Genomic DNA, 18,357 nt, shown 5'->3' on the forward strand with positions numbered 1-18,357 from the left:
CACTCTAAGTACCCGGATGTTGTTCTCAAAACGGTCAAAGCGTTGAATGTGTAACGCTGGACACTTCTCACCCTCAACGTTGGCCATCTTTGCCACGTAGCAGAAAATGAAGGGACCGCCAACCAATTTCAAACTTGTGAAAATGGCAGGCGAAGAAGCTGCAACGGTTGTAATTGAAACAGCAAACACAAATGTGTTTTTTTCCCTAAGTACCACTATACTGTAGTCGAATAGAAGCCATTATTGGGTTAATTTATCCATCTGAATTGAATTACTGCCGATACTTCGCGATGTCCGTGGCTGAATACCACCAGCTGATCTACTGAACTTCCGATGAGTGCACAACAGCCGTATGCGATTTGAGACAACACTACCCTGTCGAAATTCACACACTACGCAACTAAGTACATAGTATGCGCAGTGTACTACATGGAAGTGTACTAACGGAAGTATTCGAATTGAGACACAGCTCATGTGTGATTAGTGCTTCATCATCTTTATTAGTTACTGGAAGCAGGAAATCTAAAGCATAGGTGTGCCCCATATCCATTCTACATACTAATTCTAAGCACGTTTTGAGTATGTAGCATCATTACACTGGCAAAGTGACAAAATTAAGTATAGTCAAACCAGACAGTATGCATACTTATGAGTGTGCTGTTGATGGACACTATTCTCCCACAATGCAATGCACAAAGGAAATGGAGGAGCTTCTCATAACTCATAGGTGATGAGACACCTTCAGAAATATCTTGGTAAAACATTTCACAGTTTGATTTACGTCCAACATCACACACACTGAAGCATTTGCTGTTTGTAGAAAATGCCTGGTTTCCCCAGTTACACAGTTTCAAATACACTTACATAAAAAAAAACTTGTCAATGTGATTATTGATTGCTTTCTGTCATTACAACAGCTGCTATACTTCCAAAATGGCAACCATATTATGGCATGATATCGTGGTTAAATTGCCCATATGTCTGTCTCTGTGTCTGTCTGTGTGGCTCGGTGTGAAACTAAACTATGTTTCAGGTCACTGTGCAGATTGTGCCAAAGCTACGGGAAATTACACACATACACACTGACACACACACACGCACACACATAGTCCGACACACACAAACACACGCACACACACACACACACACACACACGTAGTCCGACACACACAGTGCTCTCTCTTTGCTGACAGAAGGGCTTGGAGAGTGGGTAATGAGAAAAGGTCCTCATGCATGAAAGCTCACGTCAGCAGGCCAGCCAACGCAACACACACACAGACACACGCACAAAAACAAGTCCTTGATACACGTCTAATAACACTTGCTACAACACTTTCTTCTTTTTTTTCACCTGAATTCTCTTTTCTCTTTTTTGTGACTGTCCTTTCTATCTTGCTCTCTCTCTTTCGCTTTCTAGGAAGACAGTAATGATTCTGCTGTGTTCCTCCATCAACCCCCGCCCACACTGACTTCTTCATGAACTGGTTAAAGATAATTCATATTCAACATATTCCAAGTGGAACATTATAGGGTTAAGGTGGTGTGTTTGTATATTTACCCATAGTGTTATTACTTAAAGTGCTTTTTATTTATATTTAAGTGTTGTTGTGTTATAAGTGTTATTTGTAGCCTATAGTATTGCTCCATAATATTACAGGATGCCTATAGCCTGGAATCAACACCAGCTAGCCAGGCAGACAGGTATGCTTGCAGAGCTGAGGTGTGTGAGCTATTCATTCAGGTTTTAGGGGCCGTGTCCCAGTCAGGATGCTCCTACGTATTATGCAGCAGGATAAAGAGACACATTCTGAATATCTACAGTGAATAAAAGATATTAGGGGATATTGAGTTTGGGCCTCCTACCCCCCAAATTTTTAAAGGTTTTTGACTTAAAACTATGCAATATCACACCATTTTGGTCCGTTATTATTGGGCTACTATACCCTAGATAATGCTTAAAGTTAAATAATCTGAACATCTGAACATTTGAACATTTAATTCTTCTGGAAATGTTTCCCCTGTAAAATCAAACATTCCATAAATCTAAAGACTTATAAATAAAGTTTCATTAGTTATATTTGTTCTATTTGTTCTTCTGTGTTCTAACAAATTATTTTACAAAAAGGATGTGAACATTGTATTGATAAATTATAGCAACGTCGTTCTCACCCCCCCGTGCCGTGCATCGGCTCATCCAAAGTTGCTCCCCACATCGTTTTTATGTCCATACGGCTTATGAGGCGCGACGCAAAAATGCTGGCGCTGCGCCGTTATGAATCGCCCAGAGGACCTGATATGGAGAGGGCAGAAAAGAGTATCGGCAGCTTGTGAGAAGTGCCGGTGTGCAAGAATAAATAACGGTTCGCCGAGGAGTAAAATGTAGATCTGCCAGTACTGCGTTCCAGAGAGTACTTTCGAGCACTGGTATGGAAGAGTTAAATTGAACTCCAGGTTTAGAAAAACATCTGACAAATGCATATTATTCATCTTTTGATTACAACACAGATGTTATGTCATGATACTAGAGAGCAGGTTGATGTATATCATGTGTCTCCTCTTCGAAAGATACAGATAAGATACATCAGGAGTCTGGTTTCAGGAGTCCCTGATTCTATATTTTAGGTTCTTATTGATCGGTGTTTCGTGTAACTGTTAAATAGGCATCACCCTCTTTCGTGGCCTCTGCAGCTCAACACACAGTTTCCGCAGAGACTGCAGCATACAATTAAGAATTTGTCCTCGTTTCACCTCCGGTGCAAAGGAAGATGGACGGAAGAATTTCAGGATGTCTGGTTGGCAAGTCATTAAGACAGAGAGTGTGAGACAAGAGTAAAGATTAAAAGTCAGGCTATAGAACTACTAAAAGATGTTGATATCTGTTTTCTGCTGTGATGCAGTATCAAGTGTATTCATCCATATACAGTACATGCTAGCTGCATATCATACTGATAAGAATAATTCCTAGTCCTGGTTTCAGTGTACAGATCTGTGCTTGGGCCCTCTGTGTGAAAGTCACCGATGTAAACAGAAGCCTGGTGTATTTATATAGGACTGGCAGGCTGCCTGATTGATCTGAAACATTACACTGCCTGGGACCGTGCTGTCCTCCAGACCACAAACACACAGACTCACACAATATAAACATGCTCACACACACACACACACACACACACACACACACACACATAAACTTGCATACAAATGTTTGGTGGTGGCACGTGTTTGTCAGATGTCAAGACACACACTGCTTAGATGTTTTTAAGAAAGAGCAGTGTGTGTGTGCGTGAGGAGGTTTGTTTTCTTATGCGTGTGTGAGTGGCTAATTAACTAATTCAAATGGAGAAATCCCACTCAACTCTTTGAGAAAGTCATGTGTTGCTTTGTAATTTGAACAATAATCTGTGTAAGATTATGAAGATTCAGGATATTAATGGACTGTTTGGTGTTGTCTCTGTAATCTGCGTAATATTACATGAATGTCAGTAGTAATATCCTACAGATTCGTTAATTCTGGTACATTGTATTAATATCAAAATAAAAGGTTATTGTACCGGCGGTCCCCGGGGACCTCTGCGCCGCCAGTGCCAGCACCGCTGCTTTTGCCAGACAACAGCGGGGTACAGCACTCCAGAGAGCCAGGGAGGACAGAGAACAGGCCATCAGGGAACTGAAGCCGTTATCTATGCTCTCTTCAAAGCCACCAGACTCCTTTTACAAAAACACACTAATTTTACCTTGCAGAACACGGGAGTAGCTGGTCTACCGCTGCCTCGATCGGTTAGTTTGTTTGTGTTATTGTGTGACTTTGGTGACGAATCTGAACTAACCCTTTAAGGGTGCTTTCACAAGCCAACATTTAGTTTGTTTTAATCAAACTCTGGTGCGGTTCGTCTGGGCAGGTGTGAACGCAGTAATCATACTTTGGTCCGCTTTAATTTATGCACTGTGAAACCGAACCAGACTAAATAGAAAACAAACCAAATATCAATTTCACTCTGATTTGGACTAGCCAAACGGGGCTGGGCAATATGCCGATATATATGGTCAAAACTATTTAAAAATGTCTATCATATATATTTTTCTATATCGTTTCTCTCGCGATATAAGCTAGGTCTATATTTACTTAAATCTGTTATGTTCATTTTGTACTCAAGTTTTTAAAATGAAAATACTCAGTACTTTTCATTTGTCAAGTATTTAATTCACACCGGAGTATACAAAAATAGGCATTACCATGTGGTTATTTCATATAGACTATTTATTTATGAATTAACAGAAAACATGCTATAGCTTGATATATATCATTATCGAGATATTAAATATACTGTATATATCAGCATCAATTCAGAAAGTGTGCTTGTTTCAAGATGTATAGTGATTGGCTGTGTAGCACACACGTAGTAGTCAGGCTGGTAAAGCAGTATTTCCCCCTCATCATAGAGACTAGTGGGTGGTGCCCATCGGCCAACCACTGTGGTGTGTCAGGAGGTGTCAGGAGGGCAGAGCCTCAATAGGACTAGACAAAAGTTGATAGAGATGGGTGTAATTGTTTGAAGATGTATTTCAAAAAGGAGCCGGGTTATATCCTCAGTCCTTCCTGCGAGGGGGTTTTGTTCCCCCTGATTCATTTATGTGTGGGGCTGTCTATCTGAATTGCCTCAAAATGTTGCCCCAACCTGTATCTGTCTGTCTGTATCAGGCGGTTGTTTTCTGGTGTCCTGTCTGTTGTTCTTGGCTGCCCATCACTATGTTAACTCTCTCTCTCTCTCTCTCTCTCTCTGATTTGTCCATCTGTACTTTCATCATGCCAGTCCTTCTAACTGTCTCTGAGTCTGTCTGTCGGTGTGCCCTTGTGTTAGCTGCAGTGAAAGACAGCATGACATTTAAAACAGCAGGATGGGCTGCTGCTAGCGCTGTGTGCCTAAATGTCAGCTTAGCCTACTGGTTATGGACCCTACCCTCCCTCCCCCTGTCCTGCTCTCTCTTTCGTTTGTGTTTTTGTTGTAACCCTCCTTCAGCCAGCTGTGTTTCTCTCCAACCCCTCAGCTTTCTCCCTCCTTTATTTACCTAACCATTCTAATATATCCCAGGAACGCCTCTGATGTCCACATGATCTATTTTGAATACATTTCAATTAATTTTTTTGTGTGGTGTATTTGTATATCTATAATAGGGCTGTAATGGTTCTTGTAGATGCTCATTTTGAAAAATGTTCTTAACCGATAACCGACCCTCGTTAACGGATTATTAACCGTTAACCGACAAGATTTGTGCCTCGCGCCAGCTGCAGTGTATGAGCACAACAGACAACTGACAACCCAGTTCACCCCTCCGGGACCGTTAACTTAGCAGCCACGCTGCTGCGTCTAGTGTCGCGGACATGAACATGTTTCCACCACATGTTTAGTTTAGTTTAGCAGGTTGTCAGCTGTGTGTCTGCCCGGCGTAATGACACTCTGTCTGCGATTGCCCGATAAACAGTGTGTGTATTTGTGCTACGTTAGCAGCTCTAGCATTGCCGGAGGCTTCTTGCTGGTGAGTGTGGGGTTGTTGGTGGCGTTATAGCTGTGAAAGTAGGTGTAGCAGTGTGTGTACAGTTTATTTGTTGCTGAATAAATGCTACGACACTACTGCTCCTGTCAAGCGAGCCCCGAGCGAGTCGGAGAGACCGGAGTCGACTTCCTGTATCCTGCAACTCCTGCTCCGCCTCTTAAGGTGGGCTCTTAAGGTTGACCAGCTTTTCTCCTTAAAGTGACGAGCCGCTCAGCTTTTGAGTTCATTATTAATATTACTTTTAACTGTTTCAACCAATAGCGTTAATCGGTTAAAATGCTTAATGTCGGTTAACGGTTAATTGGTTAATTATGAACATCCCTGGGTTCTTGTATTCGTGCCAAACCGTCACGTTATGGGGGCATGCAGCCGCACGCAGAGTACATTGTATGTAAATTGATGTAGGGATTTCACAAGAACTGATATTTTGGTACCAAGTTGATGCCAAAATTCTGAAAACGTGATAGTACTCCTTTTTCTACAGTACCGTAGGCGTTTGCGTACTGGTTTTTGTTAGGACGTTAAACAGGTCATAATTCCCCCTTTAGTTTCTATTTTCTATTGGTGTGAAAACAACTGTATTATTCAAGTTTCTCGCCAAAAACTAAATTTTACAAGATTTATCAGCACACAATTACACTTAACTATACGCACACACACACTCTTATTATTTCTGACACTATGCCTTGTTTCCTTGTTTCCTGTGTATGTCTGTATAAGGAGTATGAAAGGGGGTTTTGTTCCTATGTCTGAGCACAAAAGCAATGCCAAACCTAATTGACCCATTGACTAATGCATATGTGTTTGTGTGTGTTTAGGATCATCCATGAGGACGGTTTCTCTGGCGACGACGTAAAGCAGTACAAGCCTGTCGTTTACAGCAACACCATCCAATCTCTGGCTGCCATCGTCCGCGCCATGGATACGCTGGGCCTGGAGTACGGAGACAAAGAACGGAAGGTCAGCACTCGTCCCCCATGCTCTCACACACTTCTCTCCAAACACGTCCATTATGGAATCGCATCCACAGCGACATTTACATGTCATTTTTTGAATACTATCAACAAATGTGTGTAGTGTATGATGATGTACAGTCACACTGAAATGTAACACAGAAACAAGACCATCACAGACGGAGATGTCTCACGATTGTTCATATTCTCAAGTCCAAAACTGAACTCAACAAGGCTGAATGAAAAATAGAGATCAACATGAACCACTGAGCTAATTCTCCAAATGCAGCAAGTAGCCACTGGAAGAATGCCATAAGAACTGATGCAGTTCAGGGAGAGGGCACCGTGTGCCTTACACAGAGTTACTGTCTTTCAACCAAAGCACCAGGAGTCCAGCTCTTGTATCGGACCTGATAAAGTACCTCTGAGCAAGACACCGATCTCTACCAGCTTCAGGTCCTTGCTCTGACCTCTGTATGGGGATTGACAGAATATCACGTTATTTAGAGTGGCTCACTGTAATTGTAGTGAATCTGTCAGAGACAATACTGTTGTTACCGTGCATGTTACCAAGACCCTGTGCGAATTGACTTTGTGCATGGTAAATGTGCACATTTTACACTGTGGGTGTAATGTGTTGTTAATGCCACAGCTTCATAAAGCTGGTGTTACAGCACTGAAGAATGTTGAGAAATCCTCACAGCATTAGCATTTTCTACCCACAGGAATAAAGAAATCTATAGACTGTTGTTTATGCATCAGAAGTTACAGTGACACAAGTAGGACTCAGGTTGTTTCAGTAACTTGTTATTGGATTTGGTTTAATTATCTATCAAAAGACCTTCCGGAGCTGCAGTATAGCAATGTGGATGACACCCACTCGCAGTCACCTTACCAAAGGCTGACAGGCAGCACATGGTCCAAGGGCTATGACAGATTTATGTTAATGGTTAATGCACACCTTCCCCATGCTGTTGCATTGTATACAGTTTGGACTGGTTAAACATGTCTATTCAGCGGTGTGCAGCTTTGTCTGTTTCAGCAGCATGGCGCACATTATGCTCTCAGCTGGAGGTGGATGAGCAGAGGTGAAACCTCAGCTCACCTGTGTTTCTTTGTTTTGGTATCATCCTTAAAGGTACAGTGTGTAGGATTTGGTGGCATCGAGTGGTGAAGTTGCAGATTGCAACCAACTGAAACTTCTCCCGTGTGCCAAGCGTGTAGGAGAACTACATAGGGCGACGCAAAAACGTCAAAATGCGAATGGCCTTATCTAGAGCCGGTGTTTGGTTTATCTGTTCTGGGCTACTATAGAAACATGGCTTCCGGCTCTGTGAAGAGGACCCATGTAGATGACGAATGCAGATATAAACGTCTCATTCTAAGATAACAAAAACACAACAATTCTTATTTTCAGGTGATTATACATTAAAGAAAACATACTTAATATTTATATTTCATTTCTGCCAATAGATCCCCCTAAATGCTACACACAGTTCCTTTAACAAGTGATTACCATCATTTCTTAGGCAGAAACCATCCACAGCAACAACAGCAGCATATTGATCATTTGCAGGTGCTTTGTGGAGCATTTTGTGAGAATCTAAAGTGAGATAGTAGAAGAAATGCATTGATGATGACAATTCTTTTTAGTTTGTTTTTGTTTTTTAGTTTGAAGGTGAAACAGAATCAGAAAACAAACAAACAATTAAAGTAATATATTTATGATGTTATAAATCTTTTCTTTCTCCTTGGGTTTGATGACCAATTTTGACTTTGTTATTGAGTGTCAGCTTGTCATCACCCTGGTTTTTTAAATGCATTAAGCTGTCTACACCAGCACTGATTCAGGGCCTAATGGGAAAGGCTGCTATCTAACCCTGTCATGCTCATGCCATGAGGGATCATGCCAATCTAAGTTAGTCCTGCTGCTAAGTCCTCTAAATCCTAAAGTACACAAGTGCAATATATGATACGCTAATTATGAGCATTATGAGTCTAATCCACAGAATAGCATCAGCTCTCTCAATACAGTGCAACGGGATGAGGTTAATTAAAGATATAAGGATGATGAGGACGCAGTATTGCATTATACCAACCTCTCCTGGCTTGTGCCTCGGTATTAAATTCTCATGGTTCCAAGCCATTAGAATCGTCAATTAGCTGTACCGTTTGTACTCTGTTTTCAATGTGGAGTACGGAGGGAGCTCCAAATAGATTACAGTGCAAATAGACTTGGCCAAAACATGCAGATTGACTGAGAAGTCTGGAAATGGAGCATTCAAATACTTGACCTCTCTAATTAAATGCAGAACACCAGATACAAGCCCATATGTTGGCAATGCTGTAGGGACAAGTGTTGTTGGATGCCTGAGCTTTCCACCACCACACGACAACCCCCCCCCCCCCCTCCAGTTATATGCAACAGATGCTTTATTTAACACCTATTTATTTCATTTATAGCAATATTCTGTGTTAGTCTGAGAAATCATCTGTGACTCCGTCTACACATCAAGCACCCTCACGTGGGTTTATTGACAGCAACAACTTTAATTCTGTTGTTTTGATGGTGTATACAAGGTTAAAGCTCCCTAATCTAAATGCATAGAACTCTGCTGTATACTGTACAGTGTTAGTTAGTTAGTAGTGACGTTGTTGACAGTGATATGTTGTTGTTGTTGATGAAGATGAGGAGGATTAATGGCGTAATACTGGTGATAATAATAATGGTGATAATAATGAATGCAGTGTTGACTCTGTTTGGTCCAAACTGGCCTGTAACTTGTTTGTCTTTGGTAGCAAGTTTTCTTGAATATTCTTCTTGAGATAAGATGCTTCAAATATATCTTTTTCTGTCTTTCCTCTCTCTCTCTCTCACACACACCCACAACAGACCCGTGCCATTGGCCTTAACCTTATCCAAAGGCACAGTATATTTTTAATCACAAGGAAGCTATTGATATACTCCGAGTAGAGGGCTGAAATAACAATACACCTATTGATTAGGATATGATATCCGTGTGTGCGTGTGTTTGTGTGTGTGTGAGTTTGATATATCTTGGTATTGCATTCCTGGTCAGAGGTGAAGGGACGGGCCTGTGGAATGATGGATTATTGTTGCCAAAGAATCATTTAGGGGAAAAAAGGCTGAGTGTGTGTGTGTTGTTGAGGTGGTCAGCTACTCATCTTGGTCATCAGTGGTGTGTCAGAGATTATGTGCCTTCTTCTTCATCCCTTCCCTCCCCCATTCTCCTCCTCCTCCTCCTCCTCCTCCATGCAAGTATGCCTCTGTTCTGATGGAGAGAATGAGCTGATGGGAGTGGCCCAAACTGAGATGCAGCAATAGATCTTACTGTATAAAGGACATAGGATTGAATTACTGAGACTGGACAGAATGAGAATGGGATGGAAGTAATTAAGAAAACAATAATTTGGTTAGTTTCACACTTTTGGGCTACATAAGGTTATTTTGTTGGCTTCCTTATTGCTACACCAGAATGGATGGATGGATGGATGGATGGAGGGCGTCTGTCAATAGTACACCTGTTCTCACTATTTAAGCGTTTTACATTAAAAACATATTGTAGATAATAACTCGTTCAAACTCGTAGTACATCCTGTTCTGTAATGAACATTCTGAATTTGACAAAAATGTAAAAGAAGTCTAGACATCACCATGTTAGATTAGAGAAACCATGTTAGATTCAGTTAATATTTAGTGTATACTACGTTTTATTTAGACTCACGAGTCAGTCTCTAAATGTTTCGCTCAAGTACAGACTGAAGACAATCTCCCTGGTTTTGTTGCTAAAACTGGATGGGAACAATTATAGAGTTAAAAAAAAAACCTGCATAGCAAAAATAGATTATTAAACAGAATTTATTCCTCCACAATCTCTGGAGCTCCTTACCGGCTCTATCCCTCGGAGCCGTGTCACCGGCTGCTGAGTTGATCAATATCACTGATTTGTTGTTCACAATGTAGCATTATCATGGAAAGAATAGGTTGCGTCCCCTGGGCGTGTCGACAGTGAACACATTTTCTATCGTCACCGGGAAGCCATTAGTCTCGAGCTCTGACGGTACCTATACGGTACTATAGAAAAACGAGTATCATCACGTTTTCAGAATTTTGGCGTTGACTTGGTACCGAAAATATTGCTTCTCATGACATCCTTAAAATTAAGTGTTATGAATAGTTACTATTTACAGCAGGTAATGAATCAAAACATGTTTCAAGACCAAGTATAAAGGTGAAGGATGACAGAAGGGTGTTAGAGGAAAATAAAAAAAAGTGTTAAAGAAGAGAGACATATTGTAGTTTATATGAAAGCTAAAAAGCACGAGAGGGAAAGAGGAAGGAAAGGAAATTATTTAAGAGAGAATGGAGAGAATGTGACAGTAGACAAGAAGCAGATAGAGAGACCAGACTACGCTGTGTTTAAACTACACTCTACATCTGACTTCCCCTCCAAGTCACCAGAGGACTTTGAGATGTTTTACTCTCATCTATAAAAGATGAGGTGTATAGCTCCAAAATGGGACACCTATTCATACATTTAAAACACTAATTATAGATCTTTTTGCAATCAGCCCTGGTTGATGCTGATGTTAAATGTAAAATGTGTTTTCAACCCATTCTTAAAGTCAACCCCCACTCTTTTTACACCTTCCTGCCATTTTGACTTGCCTTCTCTCTTTATGTCTCTCCCTCACCCTTTCTTTCTCTCTTACAGTACAGTTTATTAGTCACAAATATTCAACTCCACCTGTCCGACCATTTTTTTTATACCCTTCGCATGCTCTCACCTCGTCCACTGATAACACCCCCCACATCTGTTTCCCCAGCCTTGGCTACTAGTTGCTGTGGCAACCCAGTGTTTTGCCCTGCTCTCAACACATTCCGCAAGCGCATGTCCAAGGGCGATGTGACACACGCACTCACACAATGATAGTGGGCTTGAAATAGACTGCGCGTTGTCACTGCTGTATGAATCTTCAAGCAGTTTTCACTCAGGTTTCAAAGAAGAAGCTTCTGCCACGTAACTGTTGAATAACTGTCAAACCCCCACGGGCATAATAAAAACTAAATTCAGTATTTGAATTTGCTTTTTTCATTTGAGTGGCATTCATTAATTACTAATTAACCATTTCCTTAACCCCACCCCTGAGCAGCAATTTGAACTATGTACAGCAGACCTGTCAAGTTTTGGATGTCTGCATGGTTAAATGGTGTGCATGAGGCTGTAATAAGAGTGATACTTTGCATATGAAGAGTTTGGATGGTAGTTTATTTTTTTTGCCTCTCCAAAACCAAAAATACACTAGAGACCATCTTGCGGTCATACTAGCTGTGACGGCAAATTCCTCACTTCCTACCCCCTACTTCAGGCGCCCTTGCTCGGACCACACCCATCTTCAAACTCGGCCTTCATTTTGATCTCAACTACACACCTGTAAAGTTTTGGGACTGCATCTTGCACGGTTGCGACCCTATCGCCTTGACAAAATCTTCCCACAGACAGTCAGACAGAAATATAAACACCTGGCACCGCCTCTGTGGTAGTTCCCGCTACAGTTGGTGTCTCCAGGAACACATTTTCCCACAATGACACACACGGACTCACAAGGTGAAAACAATACCAGCGTCGCTGTTGTGGCTGGTAATGAGGTACGGACTGGATTCCACAGTCCACCACTGCAAACGTTAGTGAGGTGCCGCTCTTGGATGACAGAGACAGCGTTTACAACCAGCTAATGAAGCTAATGTTACCTTAATTAGCTAGCTAACTACAACTGAATAAATCTGCTAGAGACAACCGCACAAAGCCGGCTAGTAATGAGACGCTACTTTTGTCTGAAATCAAGGGCGGAAAGAATTTCGAGTGTAAAATCTGCCAGTGTTATCATTGTAAAGTGCATGTGTACTGTTTAAAGGCATAGCAACTAGGGTAGTATTGGTAACTAAGGGGGTCAGGGCATAGCACCCACCCCCCAACCACCTATGTGTTGTATATTGTTTTTTCTCTGTTTAAAATGCAAAAAAAACAAAAACAGTTCTAACTAAAAAATCAAAAAGCAAAAGACATACAAATACTGGCAGATAAATCAGCCTGCTGATGTATCTCTCCGACAGCAAATTGTCAAGGCCCAGCTGGGCTTTCTTTCACTTCGACTGTACCGGTTTTACAGAACTGCAATGTAATCTTTAGTCCGGACTCTGAATAGCTTCAGTGGATCTTAAAAGCGAGCCTAGAGCTATAGCATTTTAATTTATTTTTCCTTTTGAGTGTGTATGTTTCTGATGCATTGGCCTTAGGCTCCATTTTCTATACACTAATTGCTTCAATGCATCTGCACAATTCTTTGGGTGAAATTCACCAGCCCTACATTATGTGTGTGCATGCAAGCTCAACGGTATTTGTTCAATGTTGCTAGACCTACTTGTAGAAATAAATGAAGTCGGAGGCCGAATGGTGCCAGTGGTAGGCAAACCAACCAACGAAGGCAATGAGTACTAGCCAATCAGAGGCAGAGTAGGGCTGATAGCTGTAGATGGAGATCAGCTCCAGTTCAAGAGATTGATTTACACTTTGTTGAATCTTAAAAAAAATACATTTCCTCTGCTGAAGCAAGTCCTATTCTTTTGTAATATCGCATTTTTCATTGCAGACAAAGGATGGGAGACCAGCGTTTTCAGCATAACTTTCAACAATACTGTAGTTGGGCTGATCCATACACCTCATCTCTCTCCTCTCATCATTACAATCATTATTGTGGCCTCTAATACACACTTTTAAGAGAGAAGCACTGATGAAGAGAAGGAAATTAAGGACGCAGCTGCTATTCGACTGTAGCACGTACATGCACGCACATACACAACAACTGACATCAGAAAAACACTTTCTGTCTCAATGGACTCTTGAAGCGAGGGAGGGGGGAAGACGAGAGGGAGATGGAATGAACAGAGGGATGAGATGAGGAGAGAGGGAGAGAGTGGGAGCTGGCAGACAGGTTGCTGCCTGTTGTTGTGGAAACCAGCTAGTTATCCTCATGGGTTAGTCTGTGATTGTGTGTTAGTTTAAGATGTGGGCATGTGAACAACGCCCCTCTGATGATAATGTTCCCTCTGCTCGTTAAAGAATAAAACAACCTGCACATGGGCAGGCCCACTTAAGTGTAGTTTAAAGTGGAGGACTGGAGGTAGGTCTCCTGTATAGTTTCCTTTTGAAGTGTTTTGTGTCCAAATCTTTAAACAAGCACATCAAGCAAGCCTTCAAGAACCATTTTCTTTTGTTTAAAATATTACAGAAGTACCAAATATTGCAGTTTAATGCAATGTATTGATTAATACAACATGATTTCTATTATAGAGCAACAAAGGCCCTCAAGGGTTTTACCTGTGCACATTGTTGATTACATTTAGCAACTGCATTTAGACCCAAAGAACATTGCTGGTAATATTTTATATATTTCTCTTAGTGTCAACAAATCACATGAAAAGATTGTGCTTATTAACAAGTATTGTCTGTGCTTTCATAGCTTATTCCTCTGTGTAATAAAGCTCCATTGTTTGTCCAAAAACTATTAAAAACACATCAGTAAGCCACACCGTTGCGCTGGATGACGCGTTCCTTTTCTAACAATGGACAAGGGCACTGTGGTTTATTTTGACTCAATCCCTCATACACCGTCCTGCTTCCGTAAATAGTCACTCGAGCACCAAATGTGTATTAATAAGCAGCTGAAAATAGTCCCCAACAAATGCATTATTTTCTCCTGTTTGAGCAACGTTTAAAACTCCAGTGCCCAGTTTTATCATTGCCTGTGGCATATTCAGACCACCCAGCCAGACCAGCCGGGCCAAGTGCCACTGTGGACGTTGTGCATTCATCCTGATGCAAATTCAAAAAATGTACTACAGGAATACACTACAGTTATTGTTTTGTTTTTCTTGTGTAGCATAAAGGGACCATAATTGCATTTTGTTATGCAACCCTGTGTTGTACAATGACAGCCTTTTTTTTTTTAAATGAAAGTATATTTATGACTGGTTTTTAATGAAGTCTTTAGTAGGAATCAGTGGTCTTCAGGAGCCACAGAGAGGCTGCGCAAGTCGGAAAGAATTGAGAACAATTTTGATAATCAATTAATGGTTTAAGTAATTTCTTTGGCTTGTGATGCGTATTTTTCACTATTTTCTCCCATGTTGTAGACTAAAGGATTGAGTGATTAATCGATATTGAAAATAATTGTTAGTTACAGCCGTATTTTGGTCTTTTCATGGGATTTGTTTGCAATACAAAAAATATAGAATATTTCCAGCGTAATCCTTTACAATGCTTTTGCAGATGCTGACAATGGCAATGCAAAATTAAATGTCTTTTTTTTATATCTATAGATTCTGCAATTTGAATTCATTCACTTTTGGATCACTTTGGCAACTAATGTAGGTGTAGTGTTATGTTATTGATAGCAGCCACATGCTGTATCACCGATTTCAAGGATCCAGCTTGTGTTTGCCGACAAGACTCGTGAGTATTTTTGTATTTAATGCCATTTAACATTAACCTGAAGCGCCAGATGATTTGTTTACACAGAACCATCTTGGAAGCCGTCATTGGAAACTGTTTGGAAAAGGGCAGGCACTTTCAAAAAAATACTTGGCAGGTGATTGGATGAACAATCTGTCAATCAAACTTTTGCCAAAGCCAGTTGAGAGAAGAGCGGAAACAGCTTTCAGTGCCGTTCTTTGCTCATCTTTCAATGAAGAAATACTCTTGAGTTCTGATATAACTGATGCTATTGCGGCATCTACACTAACCTCTTCAGGAGCCGCCATTGTTGTTTTAAACGAACAGTTGCTTTTCCGTTTCATGTCACACACACCAAGCCCATGCCTGTAGCTGCGAGTAGCTCCTCACAGGATGCTGATTGGTGCGTGCACTGGCTTGCTGGACACAAACGCATTACTTGAAGCCTGATAAGATGGATTTTCGTGTGATATGTGTTCTTGCGATTCTCGCGTGATCTTGTGATAATCCAGCTGCCGTGCATGGTAAATTTAACATACCAAAGGGATGGAAAAAGATTATTTTTCAGCAACAAACTTAATATAGTTTTTGTTATGATTACCCAGGAGGCTAGTGGCTCGGGATTTTGTTTACAGCAAAAGTAACAAAATTCAAATGCAACTTCACAGTGCTAAAAATAATTCAAGAACTGTCGCTCCGCCTTATTTGCTGCTCTGTTGTGGACTGACCTGAAAAACGTGATTGACCCACTTTTTTGTACAGTAATACACAGTTTGAGAAATGCTTATTAATGAGATAAGGGATGCCTATTTTCCATTAAACACACTTAAACTTTTAATAGCCCATACCAGCAACCTGGATAATTGTAAGAACAAAAAGCATAGTGATCATCCCAAGCTGAGTGGATGAGTCATATATTAATAGTCATAGCAAAAGATGATGCATGTGACTTCTAGTCTCAGCATGGCTATTTCATCCCAACAGAGCATGACTGTACTACATCAGGCCTTAACATGTGTGTCAATCCAAAGTATCAATGTGCAAGTGTTGGTGTCCTCAAACCTGTGACACACACACACACAAGGTTATTGATCAGAATATGATGCTTTGAATTGGCTTGTGTGTTTGTGCCATTATAGATTCCTTCCAACCAGGTTAAGAAGGTCATAATATGGACAGAGCCTCCACTACACACACACTCTCATTCAGGTGTTTGAAGTGTCTGTGTGTTGTTGAGAAGAGTGTGTGTGTGTGTGTGTGTGTGTGTGTGTGTGTGTGCGTGTTTGAAGTGTGTGTCAGTCTGCCACCTTCCTGCAGTGCTGAGCTCCCCTTTGATTTGTGTTCCCGCCCTGTCTCCTCCCTCCCTCCCTTCTCTTTTGTTATTTTCAGCATCCTCCCTTTGTCTCTCCCCTCCTCTCTCCTTTAGTCCTCTCTTCTCCTTTTCTCATTCTCTTTCCTCTCTGCCTGTCTCTCCCCATCACCTCCTTCCTCATATCACCGTTTCACCCTTTTTTCCTCTCTCGTCCTTTGTCTTCATCTCAATCACCCACCTCTCTCCTTTTTCCTCTTGCTTTTATCTCATCTCTCCCTCTCTTCACCCTCTCTTGTTTTATCCTGCCACAGGAGCTCTCTTGTCGGTTTCCCTATAGTCTTACACTCACTGCTCTGTTCTGTTCATCCAGTCAAATCCAATAGGATCAATAAGATAAGCTCTGTATATAAGGCACCTGATTGGCCGGTCCAATCAATTCATCAAGATATATTCGATCTTCAATCCCAACCCCCCAGTGGTGTGAGCTCATTAGTCCCTGGTACTGCAGCTGGCTAATTAACATACAAACAGGTACACTGTGTGGATTTTAGGCCGACTGGATGTGGATGTTTGTATGCTGAAAATGTGATCATACGCAGAGAGAGAGAGAGAAATATGGTAAACCAGCAGAGAGAAAGAGTCTGCCTCATGAAAGTGAGATTGTCACAGCAGAGAAATGATCTGTATCCTAGCAACAGAAAGGACCATGATCCCATACCTGAGATTTGGGGAGTGTGTGTTTTTTTTTCCGGTGTCTTAGTTTCCATGATGTACAGTTGAGTTGACACACAGTTTTTCAGTATCCATAGAAGAAGAGATCTCTTTTCTACAAATACTCAGTTTCACGTGGATACTGTTGGCCGCACTGAAGCATCATGGCATTGATTCAGTAGCTTGTTTCACTGTCAGCCTTTGGTTTGAATCTGAGGACCAGCTGGGACCTTCCTGTGTACAGTTGGCATGCTCTCCCTGCTCTCCCACTGTCCAGAGACACGCAGGTTTGGTGAAGTGGCCGCTCTAAATTGCCCGTAGGTGTGAATGTGAGCATGAATGCGTCTGTCTGTGCTGGCCAGACCCTGTGATAGACTGGCAACCATGAATGCACACTGGGATGGGATCCAGCGCCCTGCGACCTTGAACAGGCTAAGCGGTTTAGAAAATGGATGGATGCCTGACTCAGTAACATTACAGAGATACTTAGTGAGGAGGAAACAAGCACTGTACATTTCCCCAAGAGTGTGTGTGTCAGCAAAATGTTAGGTTAGGTTGAGCTATGGATCATTTGAATGACATCACATCATTTTAGACACACTGTTAGGGCAGCATGTAATGATTTTTTCAGTTAATTGACAGATTATCTTCTCAATTAATCACTGATTTCCAATGAAATCTTAAAGAATTGACAATTTCAAATGGCTTGTTTTTTTGCGATGCTAAATTTCGGTCCATCGCTTTAATCCAGACTGAAATATCTCTTCAACTATTGGATAGATTTCCTTGAAATTGCACAGATATTCATGTTTCCCAGACGATGAATCATAATAACTTTGGTGATCCCCAACTTCTCCTTCGGCGCCACAAATGAAATGTCTTGACAACAATTGGGCTTCCGTTAAATCTGGTTTGTCCTACTCAGCTGTGCTAAATTCAATTTTCAGAGCATTAAAATAGCAGCAAACAACTATTAGCTATGTAAATATATACCTGAGTAATGTCTACCTGAGCAGAGAATTAAGTCAGTCTGCCTCTGTGTGTGTTATAATCCGAGTTTCTCCTCGCTTTCTTGACATACTGTAGCTGGGCTGGCCGCGCATGCTTTTAGTGCATGTTTGTGTATGTGAGCGTACCCCGCTGGCAATAGGTCAAGGCCGCCACTCTGCAATGCTCTCATACGGCGGTCACAGCTGATAACGGCGCTGTTGCGGAAGTATATCAGCCACCCTCCGGTTCTCCCTCAGGTAAACACTGTTAGCTCTGTCAGCACTTTCGCTGTTGTTTGCACTGT

The 18,357-nt window shown here is 41.4% G+C and overlaps 1 protein-coding gene across 2 annotated transcripts in view; it reads left to right on the top strand.

Moving 5' to 3' along the window:
• The window catches only part of LOC141765789 (guanine nucleotide-binding protein G(o) subunit alpha), a 113,276-nt gene that overhangs the window by 16,319 nt on the left and 78,600 nt on the right, over positions 1-18,357 (top strand). For both annotated transcript variants that reach the window (XM_074632017.1, XM_074632018.1), the window contains exon 3: positions 6,372-6,513. In XM_074632017.1, the coding sequence (XP_074488118.1) occupies positions 6,372-6,513 (142 nt within the window). The remainder of the gene's footprint in view (positions 1-6,371; positions 6,514-18,357) is intronic.

The sequence above is a fragment of the Sebastes fasciatus genome, chromosome 4, assembly GCF_043250625.1.
Source record: "Sebastes fasciatus isolate fSebFas1 chromosome 4, fSebFas1.pri, whole genome shotgun sequence".
Taxonomy (NCBI): domain Eukaryota; kingdom Metazoa; phylum Chordata; class Actinopteri; order Perciformes; family Sebastidae; genus Sebastes; species Sebastes fasciatus.